Consider the following 17,530-nt stretch of genomic DNA (forward strand, 5'->3'; position numbering starts at 1 on the left):
CATCTACTCTGCACACTAATAAATGAAAGGACTTCTCCGGGGTCTAATTCCATTTATATTGATGCTGTAGCCATGCTCAGCTGGCTGTTAGGTCTTTGAGCCCACATAAATCTAACATTTTCTGTTTTCACACAGGAGGCCGGCTTTTATTCCACTCTCCTCCTGCTTCCAGTTCCCCGGGCCTGGCTTACACTGCCTGGCCCTCCCTTCCTGTGTCGGAGCGTTTCAAATGGGGCTCAATAGGAATAATGGGATCCTATCATGGAAGTATACTGTAGGCACACAAAAAAGGAAAACGCTTAAGTGGGGAAAAGCCCGAACTTAGTCAGATGTGAAAAATGACTTGAATCTATCTAATGCCGCCCCACCCCACCATAAAAAGCAAGGGCCGGCGAAGAGATGCTTGAAATGCAATCCTCTGTAATGCAATTTCCTTTAATGTCCCTTTTCTCAGAATAGATTTTACTCTGAGTGTGTTCTCTGGTGAGGGGTCGGTATTGGTTGTTTCTAGTAGGCAGCCGCTCCAATAACACTGTATTGAGAGGGAAGTTGCCCTGGAAGAAAAAAAAAAAAAGCCGCTATCTAAGCCCTTTCAGATAGAGAGAGAGAGAGAGAGAGAGAGAGAGAGAGAGAGAGAGAGAGAGAGAGAGAGAGAGAGAGAGAGAGAGAGAGAGAGAGAGAGAGAGAGAGAGAGAGAGAGAGAGAGAGAGAGAGAGAGAGAGAGAGAGAGAGATAGATAGATAGATAGATAGATAGATAGATAGATAGATAGATAGATAGATAGGGAGAGTTACAGAAAAGGAGTGATGATGACTCATTTAATGCACTGTGTTCCCATGCATTTAATGTTGGGAGTCCTTTCAACAGTAGGATACTGGAATTAAAGTAAAAAAGGCCTTGCAGCTCTGGAGAACGCCACATTCTCACCTTGACGGAGGTTTCGGGCAGGTAGTGGGGGTTGCGTAGCTTGGTGGTGATGTAGAAGCGAAAGTCGGGGGAGTATTCAATGGTGGAGTCCCCCAGGCGGATGCAGATGGCGCCTCCCTGCTTGAAGGTCTGTTTCAGCAGCAGAGGCTCCAGGATGGGGTCCAGCTCCTCGCCGATGTTCTCCAGGAGCACTGCAAGGGTCAGGGCAATGGGGGACAGGAGAACAGTCTATATTTTAAGGCTGAGGCAAACACCAACCACCCTAACCAGAAATTCAAGGGACAACCATATTGTCCTAGTACACAGAAGGCTGCTATGATATTGTGTGGCTTTTTAACCCGGTTGAGGGCAGGGTTAAACATTTTGTGATTCTCTCAGTGGTGTCACTGTACCCAATATAGTGTTATATCCAACAACAATTCAGGGCACAACTAATCTCGATTGACGGCCCGACTGCTTCAGGAACCACTGGGCCTGTAGTCTCACAACTCATAGACCTTTTTAATTATTACAATTATTCCATATTAATATGATCACATACATCTAACGTCTGATGGCAGACAAGCTAAAATGATGGTCAACGTGAGGATTCACTTTATTTTGCTTCATAATTGTTGCAACCAGTCATGTTGCTGGAGGCAGGCATCTGTAAGCGTGTAAATTAATCATCCCTTTCTAGGCTCGCAACTGCAGAAATAAATGTATCGAAATCTCCTTCTGGTGGATCTTGAACAGAGAAGCATTACGTCTGAAGAACTGAACGGGCTTGATTGTGGGAATGGTGGTTTGGAGGTGCGAACATCATCACAATTGAATGCGAGGGGCCCTTATCAGCCGATCGGGTCTTTTAACCCAGTCGTGTCCCATGAATATTGTATAGACGGCGGTCATTTTTGCCCCACTCCTCTGCAGTAGAAATGAAAGACTCACCGTGGTTATTACAATAAAATCCCTCTCCGGGAATCCAAATGAATGGTGGGGGCCCTTCATTTGGATTCTAGGGTAGGGATTGTAGTGAGGGTGAGAGAAAAAGAGAGACAGAGAAGAAAAGACAGTGAAAGAGAGGAAGAGTGCGAAAGAGAGCAAGTGACCGAAATAGAGAGCGCGAGACAGAGGGAGAGAGTGGGAAATAAATAGAGCGAGGCACGGAGAGAGAGAGAGAGAGAGAGAGAGAGAGAGAGAGAGAGAGAGAGAGAGAGAGAGAGAGAGAGTGATAAAAAAGAGAGCGAGACAAACGAGAGAGACCCAGGGAGACCCAGAGAGAGCGAGATAGATGAGAGCTGACCTCCCGGCCCATTCCAGCTCCCTGTGATTAGCGTGTCGACGGTGAACTCTCGTAAGTGCACTCCAGGAAGGTCCTCGCCCACGTGCCAGCGGAGGAAGACAATTACCAGCAATCAGTGGAGTACCTCTGACAGTTCACAGAGGAGCTAGCCTTTTTATTCCCAGGATGTAGCAGCACTATGGGCGGGAGGGGGGGGCTTCTCTGAGGTATTTTTCCAGGGAGCAGAGCTGCGCATAGCATGCGACCTAATCATATAAGATGGTAATGAGTTTTCTGTGTCAACGTTGCCGCCTTCGTCTATAATTGACATTGCGGAGAAGCACAGAAGTTCATTATGTCGTGTGGATATGGCACGCTGGCTGCTGATTAAGAGTTTGGTGTCATCAGGTGATGCAGAAGGAACGTTAATGTAGACGACTCAACGGATTATGACTACTGATGCTATGGAATCATGACATGTTACTTCACTATGGGTGTACTCGACTACATTTTTGCATTGTGAGATCTGATGGGTCAGGCCCAGATCCCTCGACTGATCGTTGAATCATATACAATACATTTTTTTCATATATGGCGCTCAATGAAGTGTTGTTTAAATGCTTATAAAGAATCCATAGGAAAGGTACAACGCCTCCACTAAATCACAAACCGCCAATACAATAAGTTCATATTTATCATATAACCATAGTGGGCACAAGCACTCATATAATCTGCATTCAATCTGACAGAAAATTTAGTTAATTATTAGCCTTATATACTAGACAAATATAATATACCATAATTTATATAATACATTTTAAACTCAAACAGTGGCCGTTCTATGTGGAGATGGAGAGCTCCGTTCTGTGTGATTATGTAGGTATACACATCCGATTATGACAGAATCCTCCATCAATAAAGAGACTATCGAAGAGTTTGAAGGATTAACAATTGAAAATACATGTGAATGATGCGTTTCAGGGTATAGAACATTTAATTTAGCAGAACACCGAAAAGAGTGCCAAAATAATCATTCTCACCAGAGCCAGAAGTATGACATGACAGTGGCTGTTGACACAATTTTTTCTTTGTTTCGATCATCTTTGATAGTTCCGAAATGCTGCCAAGATATCTTCTGATATTATGTATCCTTCGAGACGAATGGTTTTGAGTGTTCTCTACTTCCGAGAACTCTACCTCAGCAAAACCTAACACAGAGCAAAAACTGAAGCATAACTTAGTGACTTTTCCTTCTAGATAACAAGCAATGCTGTGATATCACTCTTTTAGAAGCCCTATTATCACAAAATTACACAGGCAAAATTTTCCTGACACAGCAATTCAACTAATGGAGACAAAGTCAAATCGTTGTGGATTCGAGGTCACCCCTAGTACCTACTATGATTTTTCAGCTCTCAATGTGATGTGGATACACCATAACACCATCACATTACAGGGCTGAAATAAGTAATGGTGATAACGATCCTGCGAGCGTAAAGAAGTTAAATATATGCGATAAGGTAAAACTTACTGGCGGAGTTGTGAACGTGTGAGGTAGGTGTCAGATTGTGCTAGGCAGAGACAGCTGTGGACGACAAGAAGTCATGAACATTCCTCCAGGGAATATTTTATACCTCGCAAGGACTGGCTTTTGTCATTCTCGCTAAGCCTCGTGATGGAGGTAAAAACACACCTGTCTCTGCCGTTCAAACCCTTTCTACCTCTTCCTCCTAACCCCTGAGTTTATTCCTTTGACCATCGATGGCCCAGATAGTGAGGGTTTGTTATGGATGCTTGTTATGTAATTCGTCCATATTTTTGCGCTTACCACTGGCACAGAGGTTTGGGTGTTAGATTAGAATCTTGGTTTCATTGTGAGGGGGAGACGGAAGATGTACTGGAATGCAGAGAAACAGGTTGGAATTGCAATAATAGACCAACGGTTAACACGTCAGCCACTGCGTGTGGTCCCGCGGTGCAGTGGCAGGTCGTAGGTCGACTGTGGTGATAGCCCGCAGTCGCAGGTCAGTGTGATGGCAGTAATAGCTCTCAGTCACAGTTGCGGTCAATATTCCATTGGCCAAACACACCGTCTCTCTCCCTCTCTCTCTTGGGTCTTCGTGTGACTTTCCTAAGGCAGAGCCTTCACGCTCGCCTGTCGCAAGATTATGGCTAGAGGATTCACACAATTGTTGTAATTCCTCCTCTGCAGACGAGAACAAAGGATTGGGGTGTACTGTGGCGTTGTCATGGTGAAGGGAGACCCCTTCAGGTAGAGAGGAGTACTGCGGAGACCAGTCAAGCTTGCAGTGTACTTCATGGTTGGATGAAGATTGGTAGAGTGTGTCACGGTGAACACACATACACACACGCCACACACTCTAGCTGAATTATCTAAAGCTTTGAAATTGTTTGTCTCGCAATTTTGACAAACATTGGTTTACAAAGTGGCCCGGGCGGAGACAAACTTCCATAAACTTCGCTGAGAGAGAGAGAGAGAGAGAGAGAGAGAGAGAGAGAGAGAGAGAGAGAGAGAGAGAGAGAGAGAGAGAGAGAGAGAGAGAGAGAGAGAGAGAGAGGAAGGGGGCAGGGGGAGAGTGTGGGCGAGGCATTTCAGCGAAGGAAGGAGTGCGGGAGATTTTGGTTAGATCTTGAACATCTGCTTCAGATAAACATAGACTACGACCAGGCAGGCAGGCAGTCAATCAGGACAGACATAGGTACATACAGACAGATGTACCTGGTGTGCCAAACTGGATGCAGTTCTCCAGCGAGCGAACAAAGTCTGCGTCGCTGAGCTTGATGACGTTTAGCCTGTTGCTCTTCTCCATGTTCTTCACCCACTTGTTGGCCTGGCCCTGGGGGTCGATCATCAGGGGCCACCGCCGGGCGTTACTGTACACACACAGACACACACATATAGCCACGCAGACACACACATATAGGAACACACACACATACAAACAAATACAAAGACAGACACAACCACACACACACACAGTGAGAAGCACAACCTCACACATGTAGGCACATCCAGATCAGTCAACACACAACCAATCACACACCAGCCCCCCCCCCCCGCCAGACATACAGACACAACAGACACACACACAGACATGCAGTCAGCTACAACAGCAGTGCCTTGTTATAGGAAGATGATAGAGAGGGGCGGTGGCGGGGAGCTCGCGAGCCAACTCTTTCTCTGAGTGGCTAGACAGCTCACAGCAGGAGGGGCGGAGCTTGTCTTGTGATTAAAGGGCCCCGCATCGACCCCCCCAGGGCAACCAGGGGTTCGCAGAATGCCGCGCAGTCGCACAGGGTACCGTCTTTTCCTTCACGAGCAATCAACTCACTCGTTGCTTACCTCTGGATGCAAGTCACCATTTATTTATCATATCTGATCACTATTTAGAACTTCTGATCCATTATCTTATTAAACATGGGGTATGGATTGCATCTCAACTCGGTGCATGGTAAAAGGGAAAGTCTGAATTCTCAACTTGACATAAAATACCACATATTTCGCTTATGACGACACATAACCAAAGGTCTACAACCTGTGCCCATACACAGACGTGCACAAAACCGCTCACCCACCCATCGACACACACAGAAACATGCCTCAGCCAGATTAATCCCAACTCCTACTCTAAAAAGACACTGAGTAAGAGGGTCAGAAAGCTCACGTCCTGGCAGGGAAATGAGAAGAGCAGGAAAAAAAACGATTGAATGTGGGCAGTGAAAGGCCTCTTAAACCAAGCCAAGTCACAGTGTGATTTGTTTCACCATTTGCCACAGTCCCAGAATACCACAGGCCCATATGCTGTTCTGAGGCCAACGCTAACCCCATGCCCTGGGTCAGGCGACGGAGAAGTGGGAACAAGAAAAAAAACTCTAAAGAACCATTTCCTGGGAGGATAGGGATGCACAACTCATTCTGAGTTGTTTCCTACAACAAGCAGAAAATCTATTTCTTATTGGATACATAGGGGGCAGGGCAGTGTAGTGGCGAGTGGGGTTTGACTCCGAGTTGAAAGGTTCTGGATCCCTAGCGTCCCCATCCAAAGATGCAGATCGCTTAACCTCCCTGTCAGCTGCTTTGGAGAAAAGCATCTGCTGAAATTACTAAATAGTTACAGTCAATTTATGGTAGACATATGCAGATACAATTATGAAAAGAAACCAACAAAACCAAAAAAATGGTGTGGGAGTGTGTGCTGATTATGGCTGATATAGGCAGCCTCAGAGGGGTCTCCCTGGGGCACATTGAGTAAGCAGTATGCACAGGTTAAACAACCTCTCTACACACACTCAGGAAGAGATCTCCTGCGTGGTAGTGGAGCACCATTGCCATGTTCATTAGCTACCAACTTCACAATAAACCGGATTTAACATCACCAACCTGCGCCCTTTGACTGGAGGAGCACAATAAAAGCCAAAGATGGCTGCCAACTCAGTGGCATTTAGCAGGGACATCGCTACACATTGAAACTATGTAACTCCTCCAGAGCCACAAGTGTCCGGAATCCGACCATCGCAGCAGGGGGCAGAACTCACGAGATGATGATGCCGTTGTCTATGGAGAAGTTGTCGGAAGGAAGGCCCGCAATGGTCCATGCCCTGATCTTCACAGGCTCTCCCAGGGATTTCATCAGGGACATGGCCGGGGAGCAGGGGATCTGCCTGCTCTTACAGAGAGCCATCCACTCCTCCGTCTGACACTGAAGAAGCATACACACAATAACACACACACACACACACACACACACACACACACACACACACACACACACACACACACACACACACACACACACACACACACACACACACACACACACACACACACACACACACACACACACAGAGGTGGGCACACATTCCAGTGGCAAAAACACATAGGAACCCTAAACTACACAAAACTTCTGTGAGGACGTGCAGGAAATAGCCAAGCTGCCTCTTCTCTTCCTGTTGTCTGTTTGGTTACATCTTTATGAAATGCTACATTATGCTCTTTGATAAAAATCATCCTGGCCGGAAGAATGTGTCGTCCAGGTAGAGGAGCAAACCTTGACCCCTTTGACCTCTTCACTGTTCATCTTACCGCGCAGACCAATCGGCTTATTTTAGAAACACGCTCTCATACCCATCGTCACAAAAAGCGCAATGACTATAATAATACTTCTAAATAGCGACCACGTTCTGCAGGTGCTATGCAGCACAATGGCTGTACATTTGAAGAGCACGGGGGAAGAGGTGAAAAGAACTGTGTGACTCCTCTCCGGAAGAATAGTTCCACCTTTCTTCCCAGTGCATGAGGAGGAGCTGTTGTTATACCCAGAAAAGTGTCCCGCATTGGATCATCATCACAGAACATATTTAATGAGCCCTCTCTGCTTGTAAGTAAAGAACCCCGTTGGTGAGCCTGGTGCCCTGCGCCTCACCTATGGGTTTTTTCGGAGGGATGGCTACTTTAAACGCGGCAGGCTCTGAGTGTCCCCAAGAAGCACACAACTAGTTAAATATTAACACACCCTGCGCCTCTGATGCCAACACATCAAAGCAGCGGCGTCGGCGGCTTTCTGACTGCATGCAACAAACAAACACGCCATTGTCACGGTAACAGACTGAGAAAGCACAACCCCCCCCCCACACACACACGCACACATTTTTACGGTGGTTGGCAACGCACAAGTTGTGTTGAACAGCTTGTGACACATTGACAGTTTTTCCGAGTACAGTCATTTATGTGTCATTACATTACAGGCATTTGGTAAGTCTTGTGTAGTGACCGGGCTACCAGGCCCATCCACAGTGTCTGGGGAGATACCTCAGCACAGAGTTCATTAATAATGCATTTTACTCTACACAGCTGCTGCGATTTGATGATCAGCCTCACCTGCAACCACTCCCTTATTAAGCTCACCCTATATTAACCTACAGCCACTTCTGCAACCACTCCTTAATCAAGATCACCCTACATTAACAGACAGCCGACACCTGCAACCACTCCCTTATCAAGCTCACTCTATATTAACCTACAGCCACACCTGCAACCACTCCCTTATCAAGCTCCACCCTATATTAACCTACATCGACACCTGCAACAACTTCCTGATCAAGCTCACCCTAGATTAACATACAGACACACCTGCAACCACTCCCTGACCAAAAAAACCTCAATAAACAGACCATTTCTCCTTTGCCACAGAGGAGAGAGATTACACGCCGCTTACCGAAGCCAAACCCAGTTGGGGTCCGGAGAGACTAACCACCCAGAAGAAACTTATCTTCCATCCACCACAGATTCCTTAAATTGATCAAATAAATCCTTTGCTAACCTTTAAAATGGTGTAAGCATGCATATTTTCAAGGTTAAGGCCGAATCTCGATTCTTCCCCTTGCCCCTTTTGCTTTGTATTTGTCTTTGTCTTAACCAAGACAAAGACAAAGACAAAGCAAAAGGGGCAAGGGGAAGAATCGAGATTCGCCCCAAGTGGGCTCTCAAATCATCTTAAAAATAAGGGGTACATAGCACTCAATCTTATCCCTTAATCTTGATCAAATTGGGTATTGAGACACCACTAGCTCTCACATGAACGCGCAACTTCAAGGGTAAGGGGGAAGATAAGGGGTAAGGGGAAGTATTGAGATTGGGCCTTAGTGTGTTCTTGCCGACTGCAAACGGCAACAGTCTTTTAAGTTATGTTAAACATTTTGTTTAATATTAACCTGTGGTGAACGTGTGGTGAGCTGATGAACTTGCTTTGCCCAATAGAATGTTTCAAAGATATGCAGATATGGATTACACAAGCGTTTCTGAGTACACGTTCTGGTTTCTGCCATGTTATACGTGTACAATTTGTCTTTGGGTAGATAGTTGTGTGTGTGCGTGTAAGTTGTATGTTTTTGTGGCTCTGAATTTAGGTGTGTGTGTGTGTGTGTGTGTGTGTGTGTGTGTGTGTGTGTGTGTGTGTGTGTGTGTGTGTGTGTGTGTGTGTGTGTGTGTGTGTGTGTGGTTGTGTGCAGAAGGGAAGCTAAACTAACTCATCCCACTGTGCTGGAGGACCTTGACCTGGGGTGCAGTGCACTCAGTCCCCCAGCCAACAGCTACAGCGCCTACCTGTCTGTAGCTTGAGGTGAAGGCTCCCAGGTAGGCCACTATGGCTGAGGATATGAGCACGTCTCCGGTCAGGTTGTCGTAGATCTCCCCCAGGTTGAGCGCCGTCTCGCTCCAGCGGCTCTTCTCTCCACCGAGACCTCCGATCAGCTGCTCGGCCCGCTCCAGCTTCTTACTGCACAGATCCACCTACAGGACACACAGCATACACCTGGCTCAACCACCACCTCATGGCTCAGAGCTCAGAGCAATGGTCTACTAAGACCAGGGCTTCCAGTAGACCATTGCTTCCAGGGTATACTTTTATATGTATATATTTATTTTTTCTTTCGTAATAATACATATGTTGATTGTTGCTGATCAGTTACCAGCACCTTGGCCATTAAAATTAAATAATAATGATGATTTTTAAGGCCTGGTCTAGACCATAGACCAGTCTGTGGTCTACAGTAAAGGGCTATAGGACCACACAGGACTGTAGGAAGAGAGTGACGAAGATGAAGATGGTGTCTGTTTCCATTTGGTCATTCACTAACTAAATGGTCTCTAGATGTGAGAAGGATATAGAAATATGAAGGAGGCAGGACAAGAGCAAAGAAATTAAACCCCATTGAGGAATATATTGGGTAAGGAATGTGAGCCAACTCAAAGGGGGAGAGCTTTCACTCTAAACTGTGTCTCTTTGCCATTGACAATAGAACCCTTCCTGCCTCAGAATCGACCAGGCTCGCCGTGTTGGACCACAAGCGGTGGACTTAAACGATCTGTTCACACATCTGAGGCAGATCAAAGGCCAGTAATAAGTCCAAACCATCCCCTACCAACCCCCTCCCACCCACCTCCCACCCCTCTCGCATCCCCGTCCAACAGCAGAGAGCAGTCCACTGTCAGCAGTTTCTTCCCCCGCAAGAAACCCTCTCCGGCATTAAACCGCCTAGTAGGGGAACGTTTTCAAAGCTTCCATGAACATAAGAAGAGGTGCAGAGGAGGAGGGATTCAGACAACTTGAGGGCTAGGAACAAGGGAATAATGCACAAAAGAAAATGGGGGGGGGGATGAGGATCGACTGAGAGAGAGAGAGAGAGAGAGAGAGAGAGAGAGAGAGAGAGAGAGAGAGAGAGAGAGAGAGAGAGAGAGAGAGAGAGAGAGAGAGAGAGAGAGGGAATGACCTAAGAATGTTTATAGTGAAGTGAGTGTATTCAACACAAAACCTAAAATCACACATCAGTGATTTGTATTTTCTACCATGCGATACCATTCCTGCCATGCTGGTGTGCGACCCACTTTACATTGAAGCTCTGCCGTAATCAAGTCGGACTTGGACTAAGAGTGGATTCAAAGGCCACTGGCTACCTCCATTGAGCACTTAATGGTGATACTTTAGTTGTCGTTTTTTACTTTATGAAGCGTTATTCAAATTAATCATTTCAGAAATTATATGGGGAAACTTACGACTCACAACGACTTATACACAACTTACAACTAAATAGCTGTGCCACGCAGTCCTATGTTCAAATGTAATATTGTGCTATTGGCACGATGGCACAGCAGAGAGCTCTGTAGTTATATATCGCCATGGTCATAGGCATATTTGAGATACTACATCGGTAATAATAACACTCACACTCCATGACTTGTGGTAGCTTAAACACGTATCACAAAGGTGCTGTGGGTGGTAAGGTAACCAAGGGGAATGCACCTACCCCCTCCTTCCTATAACTCTCAACCAAAAAGTATTTTATTTTTATTTCATAGTGTTATAGTGTATATTATTAATTAGCTGAAACAGGGTTCCCTTACACTTATGTGGCTACAGAATTGTATCAATGGGGTAGTAGCTAGTCTTACTAGTGAATTTAAATAGAGAAGGATATTGAGGCCATTATATGCACATTGAAAATAGGGAGTTTGTCTCAGTGCCAATGATGAAAGATACCTCAAATTCTCCTTAGAGCGAAATATTAAAAATATTTCTAAGCTGCGGGGCACATCTCAATGTTGTGACACATCTTTCACAACATATATCTTAACACTCGCTTTATGATCCTCAAAGTAAAATAGTAGACACTTTAGAAGCACTACACAAAAAACAAAGAAGTCCTGTTATGTAATAAGATGGGTATCTTCTTGAAAAATAAATAAGAAATCTCTTCAAAGTTATCCATATACCAATGTGTCACTTTCATGGAAATTCAGATTTGGTATCATATTCCGTTTCAACATAAAAACATCCATTGAGCTAGGGAACTTGTTATCAATTGGTGTCATCATGCATATATATTCAATGCAATGTTTTAAGTATTGCTTCCTCCCTGCCAAACACCCCCAACACACATTCCCAGCCCCATCACACACAGACCTGGTTCTCTAAATCAGCCTTCTTGTTCTTGTTAGCTTCCAGGGTTTGCTTGAGTTTGGCCAGTTTCTCCTGGACCTCCTTCAAGGCGGCCTGCTTCTTGCCCAGGCTCTCCATGGCCACAGACAGCTCCCCCTCAGCCTGGCCTAGCTTCTCCTTCTTAGGGGCCACCACCTTGGCTACGCTGAGAGACACACACAGCATCCAACGCCATTACCAAAGCTTCATTTTTTAAATAGATTGGTTCTACTGTCCTCACTAGGGTCAGGCTGGGCAGGATAGGCTAGTGGGATTGATTTCCCTGCATCTGCAGTCGACCTGTTGGCATCCACCAAGACGCCATAACCCCTACCTGCACCTAAATCACATGCATGTGAATTCAGTGCAAGGCGTTTTGAGGAGAGGACCTCCCGCCCTGGTAGTGGTGCCTGGCCCTGGCTTACTTGTCATAGGACTCCATGGCCAGCACCCACTTGCAGAGCCCCTCTGCAGCAGTGGACGCAGTGCGGATCTTCTCAGGAACAAAGTCAGGGTTGGTGATATACTTGTTACGGATGATGGCTATGTAGGCGGCGGGGATGCTGTCCTTGTCATATTCGTGGAGGCTCTGGAGGAATTTCATGTCCCCCAGCAGCTTCTTGGCCGGGCCCCAAAAGTCCTCCACCTTCTTGCCCGAGCCCGAGGGATCAGGCACCCGGTCAGGCTTGATGCCCTTCAGAATGCAGATGGCCTCCATCACCAGCTTGACCGCCGGGGGTGGGCTCTTCATGGACTTGACCACCGTAATGTCCTGCAGGTGAGACGCAGACAGCCGGGGGGTTGATCAATGATTTGTGGTGCCAGTTTGCTGGCAGAATGTGATCACTTTAGTAGTAAATGCATTTGTAAAAACAAACCAGGAGCAATAAGAAAAAGTGACTAGTTAATGTAAATAATATTACACTTGAATGGTGATGAATGGACAAATGCCCTGCTCTCAATGTGTCACTGCAGATTGTCCATGCATCAGTGTGAATGTGAGCAGTGCTCTGTACCTGGTTGGTGAGCGTGTTCAGGGCGGCCAGCGCTGACTCCAGGATGGGCATGGCTATGGCCAGGTCGGCGTCACACTCGTCCTTGATGGCCTTGGCCGCCATGGCCTGCTCGTTGGCCACCGCCTCGTCCACCTTCACCACCTTCTCCGTCTCCGCCACCTCTGCCGACTCGTGCTCCATCACCACCATCAGCTCGTCCACCTCCTTGCTGGCCACGCGCAGCTGAGGCTGCAGGGCCTCCAGCTCCACCTGCATGCTCGCCACCTGGGCCGCCGCGCTCTCCAGCTTGTCCAGCCCCACCTCGTAGCGCCGCTTCAGGCTCATCACCTCCCTGGGGAACCATGGGGATATAAGGGTTACCCTGGTGATACCCCCGTAGTGGTAGGCTACAAATGCTATCAACCCTCTACCACCTCTCACAGAACTTATCTATATTTATATTTGAGATTTCGATATGGTATATCATTACCATATTAGGTATTTATGTACAGTTGTTTTTTGTATGATGTATATTTATATCCTTTCTTCACCGTGTCAAATTAGGCTGGGCTAATGTGATAGAAGTTTTTGTGTGATAATGCCTGTTGTACCGTGTCACTGAGGGGCCACTCACACTAGGGCCGCGGCCCCGTGCCCGAGCTAATTTGCATGCTAAAGTCTAGAACGTTTGTCTAGTGTGACCCCTGCCGTGGCCCGGGGAACAGCCCCTTGGCCACGGCACACTTGGGATAGGTGTGCCGTGGCCAAAGTTCAGACGCTAATGAGATGACACGCGCACACGCGCGGATACGCAACATGAGCTGGATGACGTAGTCCTTGCGCGACCCTTCTTTCTTTATAGGTCCATGCCCTTCTTCCTCACAACAATCATTTTAAACAATGGCGGCAAGCGGTTCACGAGTGGGTTTACGTTGGTGCGATAGTGCATTTGAGTGTTTACTTGAAATTTGGTCCGACGACAGCATTGACGTTGTTGTTCTCCATTGTTGTTATGGCGGCGAGGACGCTTGGTGATGACATATTTATCGTATTACGACGTGATGACGTATGTATGAAGGAGCAATCGTGCCTAGGCCACGGCCTTGGGGAGCAGTGTGACCACGGGCCAGCGGGGGGAGTGGGGAGGGGGGGAATCGTGCTGAATCTTCCTGCAGCACGGAACAGGCAAACTTGCCTAGTGTGAGTGCGCCCTAAGGTCATACATGGAGCTAGGCTTGTTATGCAAACGTGGTGTTGCTCTGCATGGTGTGAAATGGTAACACATGCCAAGCTACAAGCTTGACAACCCCAGTGTATTGTCCCTCCAAAGGCAACACATGGGAGCCAACGTGAGCAGACGGGGTAAAAAATAAAACGCCTCAGTCTTACGTTCTCTTCTTTAAGAGCAGGGCCTTGAAGGTGGAGATGAGCTCCAGATAGGAGGTGGGCGTGACGTAGTTGTGGCGCTGCAGCTCCGTCTGGAAGCGCTCCGACAGCTCGATGGTGGAGGTGTGGAAGCTCTTGCACATGTCGATGCAGCCCGCCCGTGACTCGTCTGTCATCTCCATGTCCTCCAGGAAGCGAGAGGCCACGGCCTGCAGGGCGTCCTCCGGCCAGCTCTAAGACAAGGTTGTTTAATGTAGCGCGATGTATCTGAGTGTTGACTTAACATAGTCACCGGAAGGTGCACGCCGGCAAGTGCACCCAAACACTTTGACAGAGGCAGATCAAACACGATAATAATTTGAACGGTTTTGTTCCCTGGTTTTAAAGGTACGTGTTGATAAAGACCTCATATGTTCTGGAAGAAATAAAGTCAAGTGTGTACAGAGTAAATCCCATAAAACACACTGTCAGACACTGTCCGCTATGGTGCCATTACTGCGGACGATTCTGTTCGCAAGGACCTTTTAGTACAATACATAAGGAAACAGGAAGGCAGCACCTCTGGCACCCTAGCGCTTTGTCAGAGAAAGCTGAGTTAGACAATGGAACACTGAACACAAGCGCACCTGGAACCAGTCTATGGTGCAGCAGTTGATGAGGGCCGGGAAGCGCCTCAGACGGCTTCTGAACGTGTCTCCGATTGGGCTCATGGCCAGCACCACGTGCAGCTGGGAGCGGCAGCGCTCCAGGAACATGTTGAAGAGGGCCAGGGGAGTGCCGTCTGTCTGCTTGTCACGATCCCGCTGTCTGTCCAGCAGGCGCATGCGCTCGCAGATCTCCTGCTTCTCGTCCACCGCAAACAGGTTGGGTACCTGGACGTCAACAACAAGAACACAGACTGTTTGGGTACCGAAACAAGAAGAAACAAATTAAAAAACTTGACGTAAACAATGATCTTGAGTGAAGTGGGGTGGCATTGAACACGGTGTCTCAGGTCAACGCATCTCTCTCTCTCTCTCTCTCTCTCTCTCTCTCTCTCTCTCTCTCTCTCTCTCTCTCTCTCTCTCTCTCTCTCTCTCTCTCTCTCTCTCTCTCTCTCTCCCTCTCTCCCTCTCTCCCCCACCTCTCCGGTGTTGAGCAGGTTGCTGACGTCCTCCAGGAAGGACTCCTTTTTGATCTGCGTGTCCGTGAATAGGAAGACGCCGTGCGCGTCGCCCTGCGTCGACTTCCTCATGATCAGCTTGAGGTCGTCGCGCCACTCCGCGATGCCGTAGCTCTTGGACATCTCCACCTGGAACAGCTCCGACTCGGCCATGTGGGCGGCCAGGCGGGTGAGGGACTGGCGCCCACTGCCCCCGACACCCACCAGAAGGGCGTGGCCGCGCGGCTGCTGGAGGATGCGGGAGATGCGGCACACATGCTGGATGGCGAAGCGGAACAGCACCAGGTTCATTGGCGCCTTGCTGACGGTGTTGTACTCGTCCAGATGTGCCTCAGCCACCGGCCGCAGCGTGTCCAAGCTGTCCACCTCCCGGTAATTGCGGTCCACCCCTTTGGGGTCGTGGAAGTCACAGAACATCAGGCTCCGCAGGTCGTCCTCGGTCACCCTTCCGTCCTTGTCCTGGTCCAGGTGATGGAAGAGCTGGTGGAAGTCCTCCTTCAGATGTTCCTTGGTAACCGTGTCCAGGTAGCTCACCAACCACGCCCGGTCTGAGTCATGGACAAGACGGTCGTAGTACACCCTCTGCACCTGAGGGTTGGGGTCACCGTGATCAAGAAATTAGTGGGTTTAGATTTAGGGCCGGGAGATTAATCAAATTTTGATCGCGATTTCGATTCTAGCGTCAAACGATAAACAAATGAACATAATCAAGTTTTACGGTTTGTTCGTTTTTTTCTATGTTTTATAGAAAGGGCAGATCAGCTGGATACATATCTGTATATCATTTTAGATTGGAACATTTTCTTTTTGACCATTTTGTTTATATTTTAAAGTGAAATTTCAAAGTTCTCAGTTACAAAAAAGAAATCGGAGAGACATGCTGAATAAATACTAAAAAAAATTCAATGAGATCACGAATAATCGTGATCTCATTATTGACCAAAATAATCGTGATCATAATTTTTCTCATAATCGAGCAGCCCTAGTTTAGAATATCTATAATAACTGACAAACACAAGCAGACGCACTCACACTCACAAGTGTCTGTGTTTGACCTGGACTAACACACACTCACATACACACTCTCTATTGAGTCTAAGGTGTTCAGATTGACCAGTGTCTAACATTAAGTGTTTTTACAATGCCAAATATGCCGTCTTATTTGAATTTTTTTCCTGGCATTGTCCGCAGCAACATAAACATGAGTAGTTCTAACAGGAGAGACGGTGAAATCCGCGATCTGCTGACCATCATGGGAGAGAAGATGATGCAGTCGCATTTAACAAAGACGATGAAGGTGGTGAGATCGCCGAAAGTAGCAGAGAAACTTACCTTACGAGGCTTTCATCAACAACAACTAAAAAAAATAAAGAATATGTTGGCGTTTTTTGCTCTTGCAAATAGTAAATCGCATTTGTAGCCTACTCTCAGATGTAGTCTACTCATTCTTGCATGCGAGTGGCTTGATGCGTAGTATCAAGCCATGCGTAGTAACGCCCAATGCGTAGTAACGCCCAACCCGTCAGGCCACATGTCCCCTCGGTTTTACACAAGCAAGACAGTGAAATTGTAACATCTGCCAAGCAGCGACCGTACCTGCCTGGCACTGCAAAAATGCCTATTAAGACGCATATGGTATCATAAAATGTTGAACATCTAATTACAACCTTTTTTATTCATGTTTCTTTGTTTGCTTTCCGATATAGATTATAAAAATTACCTCATGCACCCACAGACGTTTGATGAGGGAGGGTTCCAGGGCGGTTTCCGGTCGGGACAGGCAGATACCCTGGATGACCCGGGAAAAGTCCCGCAGGTTGAACAGATAATGGGACTTTGCAGGAGTGGGCAGGAGGTTCTTGGTCGCCTCTTGGTACACCGACATAGTGGCTTGAACGATCTGAGGGGTAAGGCCAGCGAATGGCTTCGGGAAATCAAACCTGGTGAAAAAGAAAATCGTATTTGTTCTGGATAGTTAAAGCTCTTCATTTTTTCTCGTATAAACAAAATAACAAACCCTATCGAAGGCAATGTGCTTTTTCCTTTTATCCAAAGCATCTTACAATAAATGAAGTGAATACATTTTTAGCATGGGTACACCCAGTGGGAAGGAAATGCATTCATATATTAATATATACATAATCAAAACTATGCCAACATAGTTAGGCTAAATTAAAAATGAGGCTGCATTAAAGAAACTGAGAGCCTGACAGTCCAGCTAATGTCCTGCAACCTCATCAATAACTGAGAAGTGTTCTGGAGAGTTTCATTAGAGACACAGAGCTTCAAAGTTATCTAAAGA

The 17,530-nt window shown here is 47.0% G+C and overlaps 1 protein-coding gene across 1 annotated transcript in view; it reads right to left on the minus strand.

Annotated features, from left to right (window-relative positions):
• The window catches only part of dnah7 (dynein, axonemal, heavy chain 7), a 108,559-nt gene that overhangs the window by 26,750 nt on the left and 64,279 nt on the right, over positions 1-17,530 (minus strand). The window contains exons 41-51 of the mRNA XM_056579237.1: positions 16,949-17,168; positions 15,190-15,816; positions 14,693-14,938; positions 14,070-14,299; positions 12,702-13,032; positions 12,111-12,457; positions 11,671-11,851; positions 9,315-9,500; positions 6,749-6,912; positions 4,932-5,086; positions 928-1,118 (exon numbers count right to left, since the gene is read on the minus strand). Coding sequence (XP_056435212.1) covers positions 928-1,118; positions 4,932-5,086; positions 6,749-6,912; positions 9,315-9,500; positions 11,671-11,851; positions 12,111-12,457; positions 12,702-13,032; positions 14,070-14,299; positions 14,693-14,938; positions 15,190-15,816; positions 16,949-17,168 — 2,878 coding nt within the window. The remainder of the gene's footprint in view (positions 1-927; positions 1,119-4,931; positions 5,087-6,748; positions 6,913-9,314; positions 9,501-11,670; positions 11,852-12,110; positions 12,458-12,701; positions 13,033-14,069; positions 14,300-14,692; positions 14,939-15,189; positions 15,817-16,948; positions 17,169-17,530) is intronic.

The sequence above is a fragment of the Gadus chalcogrammus genome, chromosome 20 (assembly GCF_026213295.1).
Source record: "Gadus chalcogrammus isolate NIFS_2021 chromosome 20, NIFS_Gcha_1.0, whole genome shotgun sequence".
Lineage (NCBI taxonomy): Eukaryota > Metazoa > Chordata > Actinopteri > Gadiformes > Gadidae > Gadus > Gadus chalcogrammus.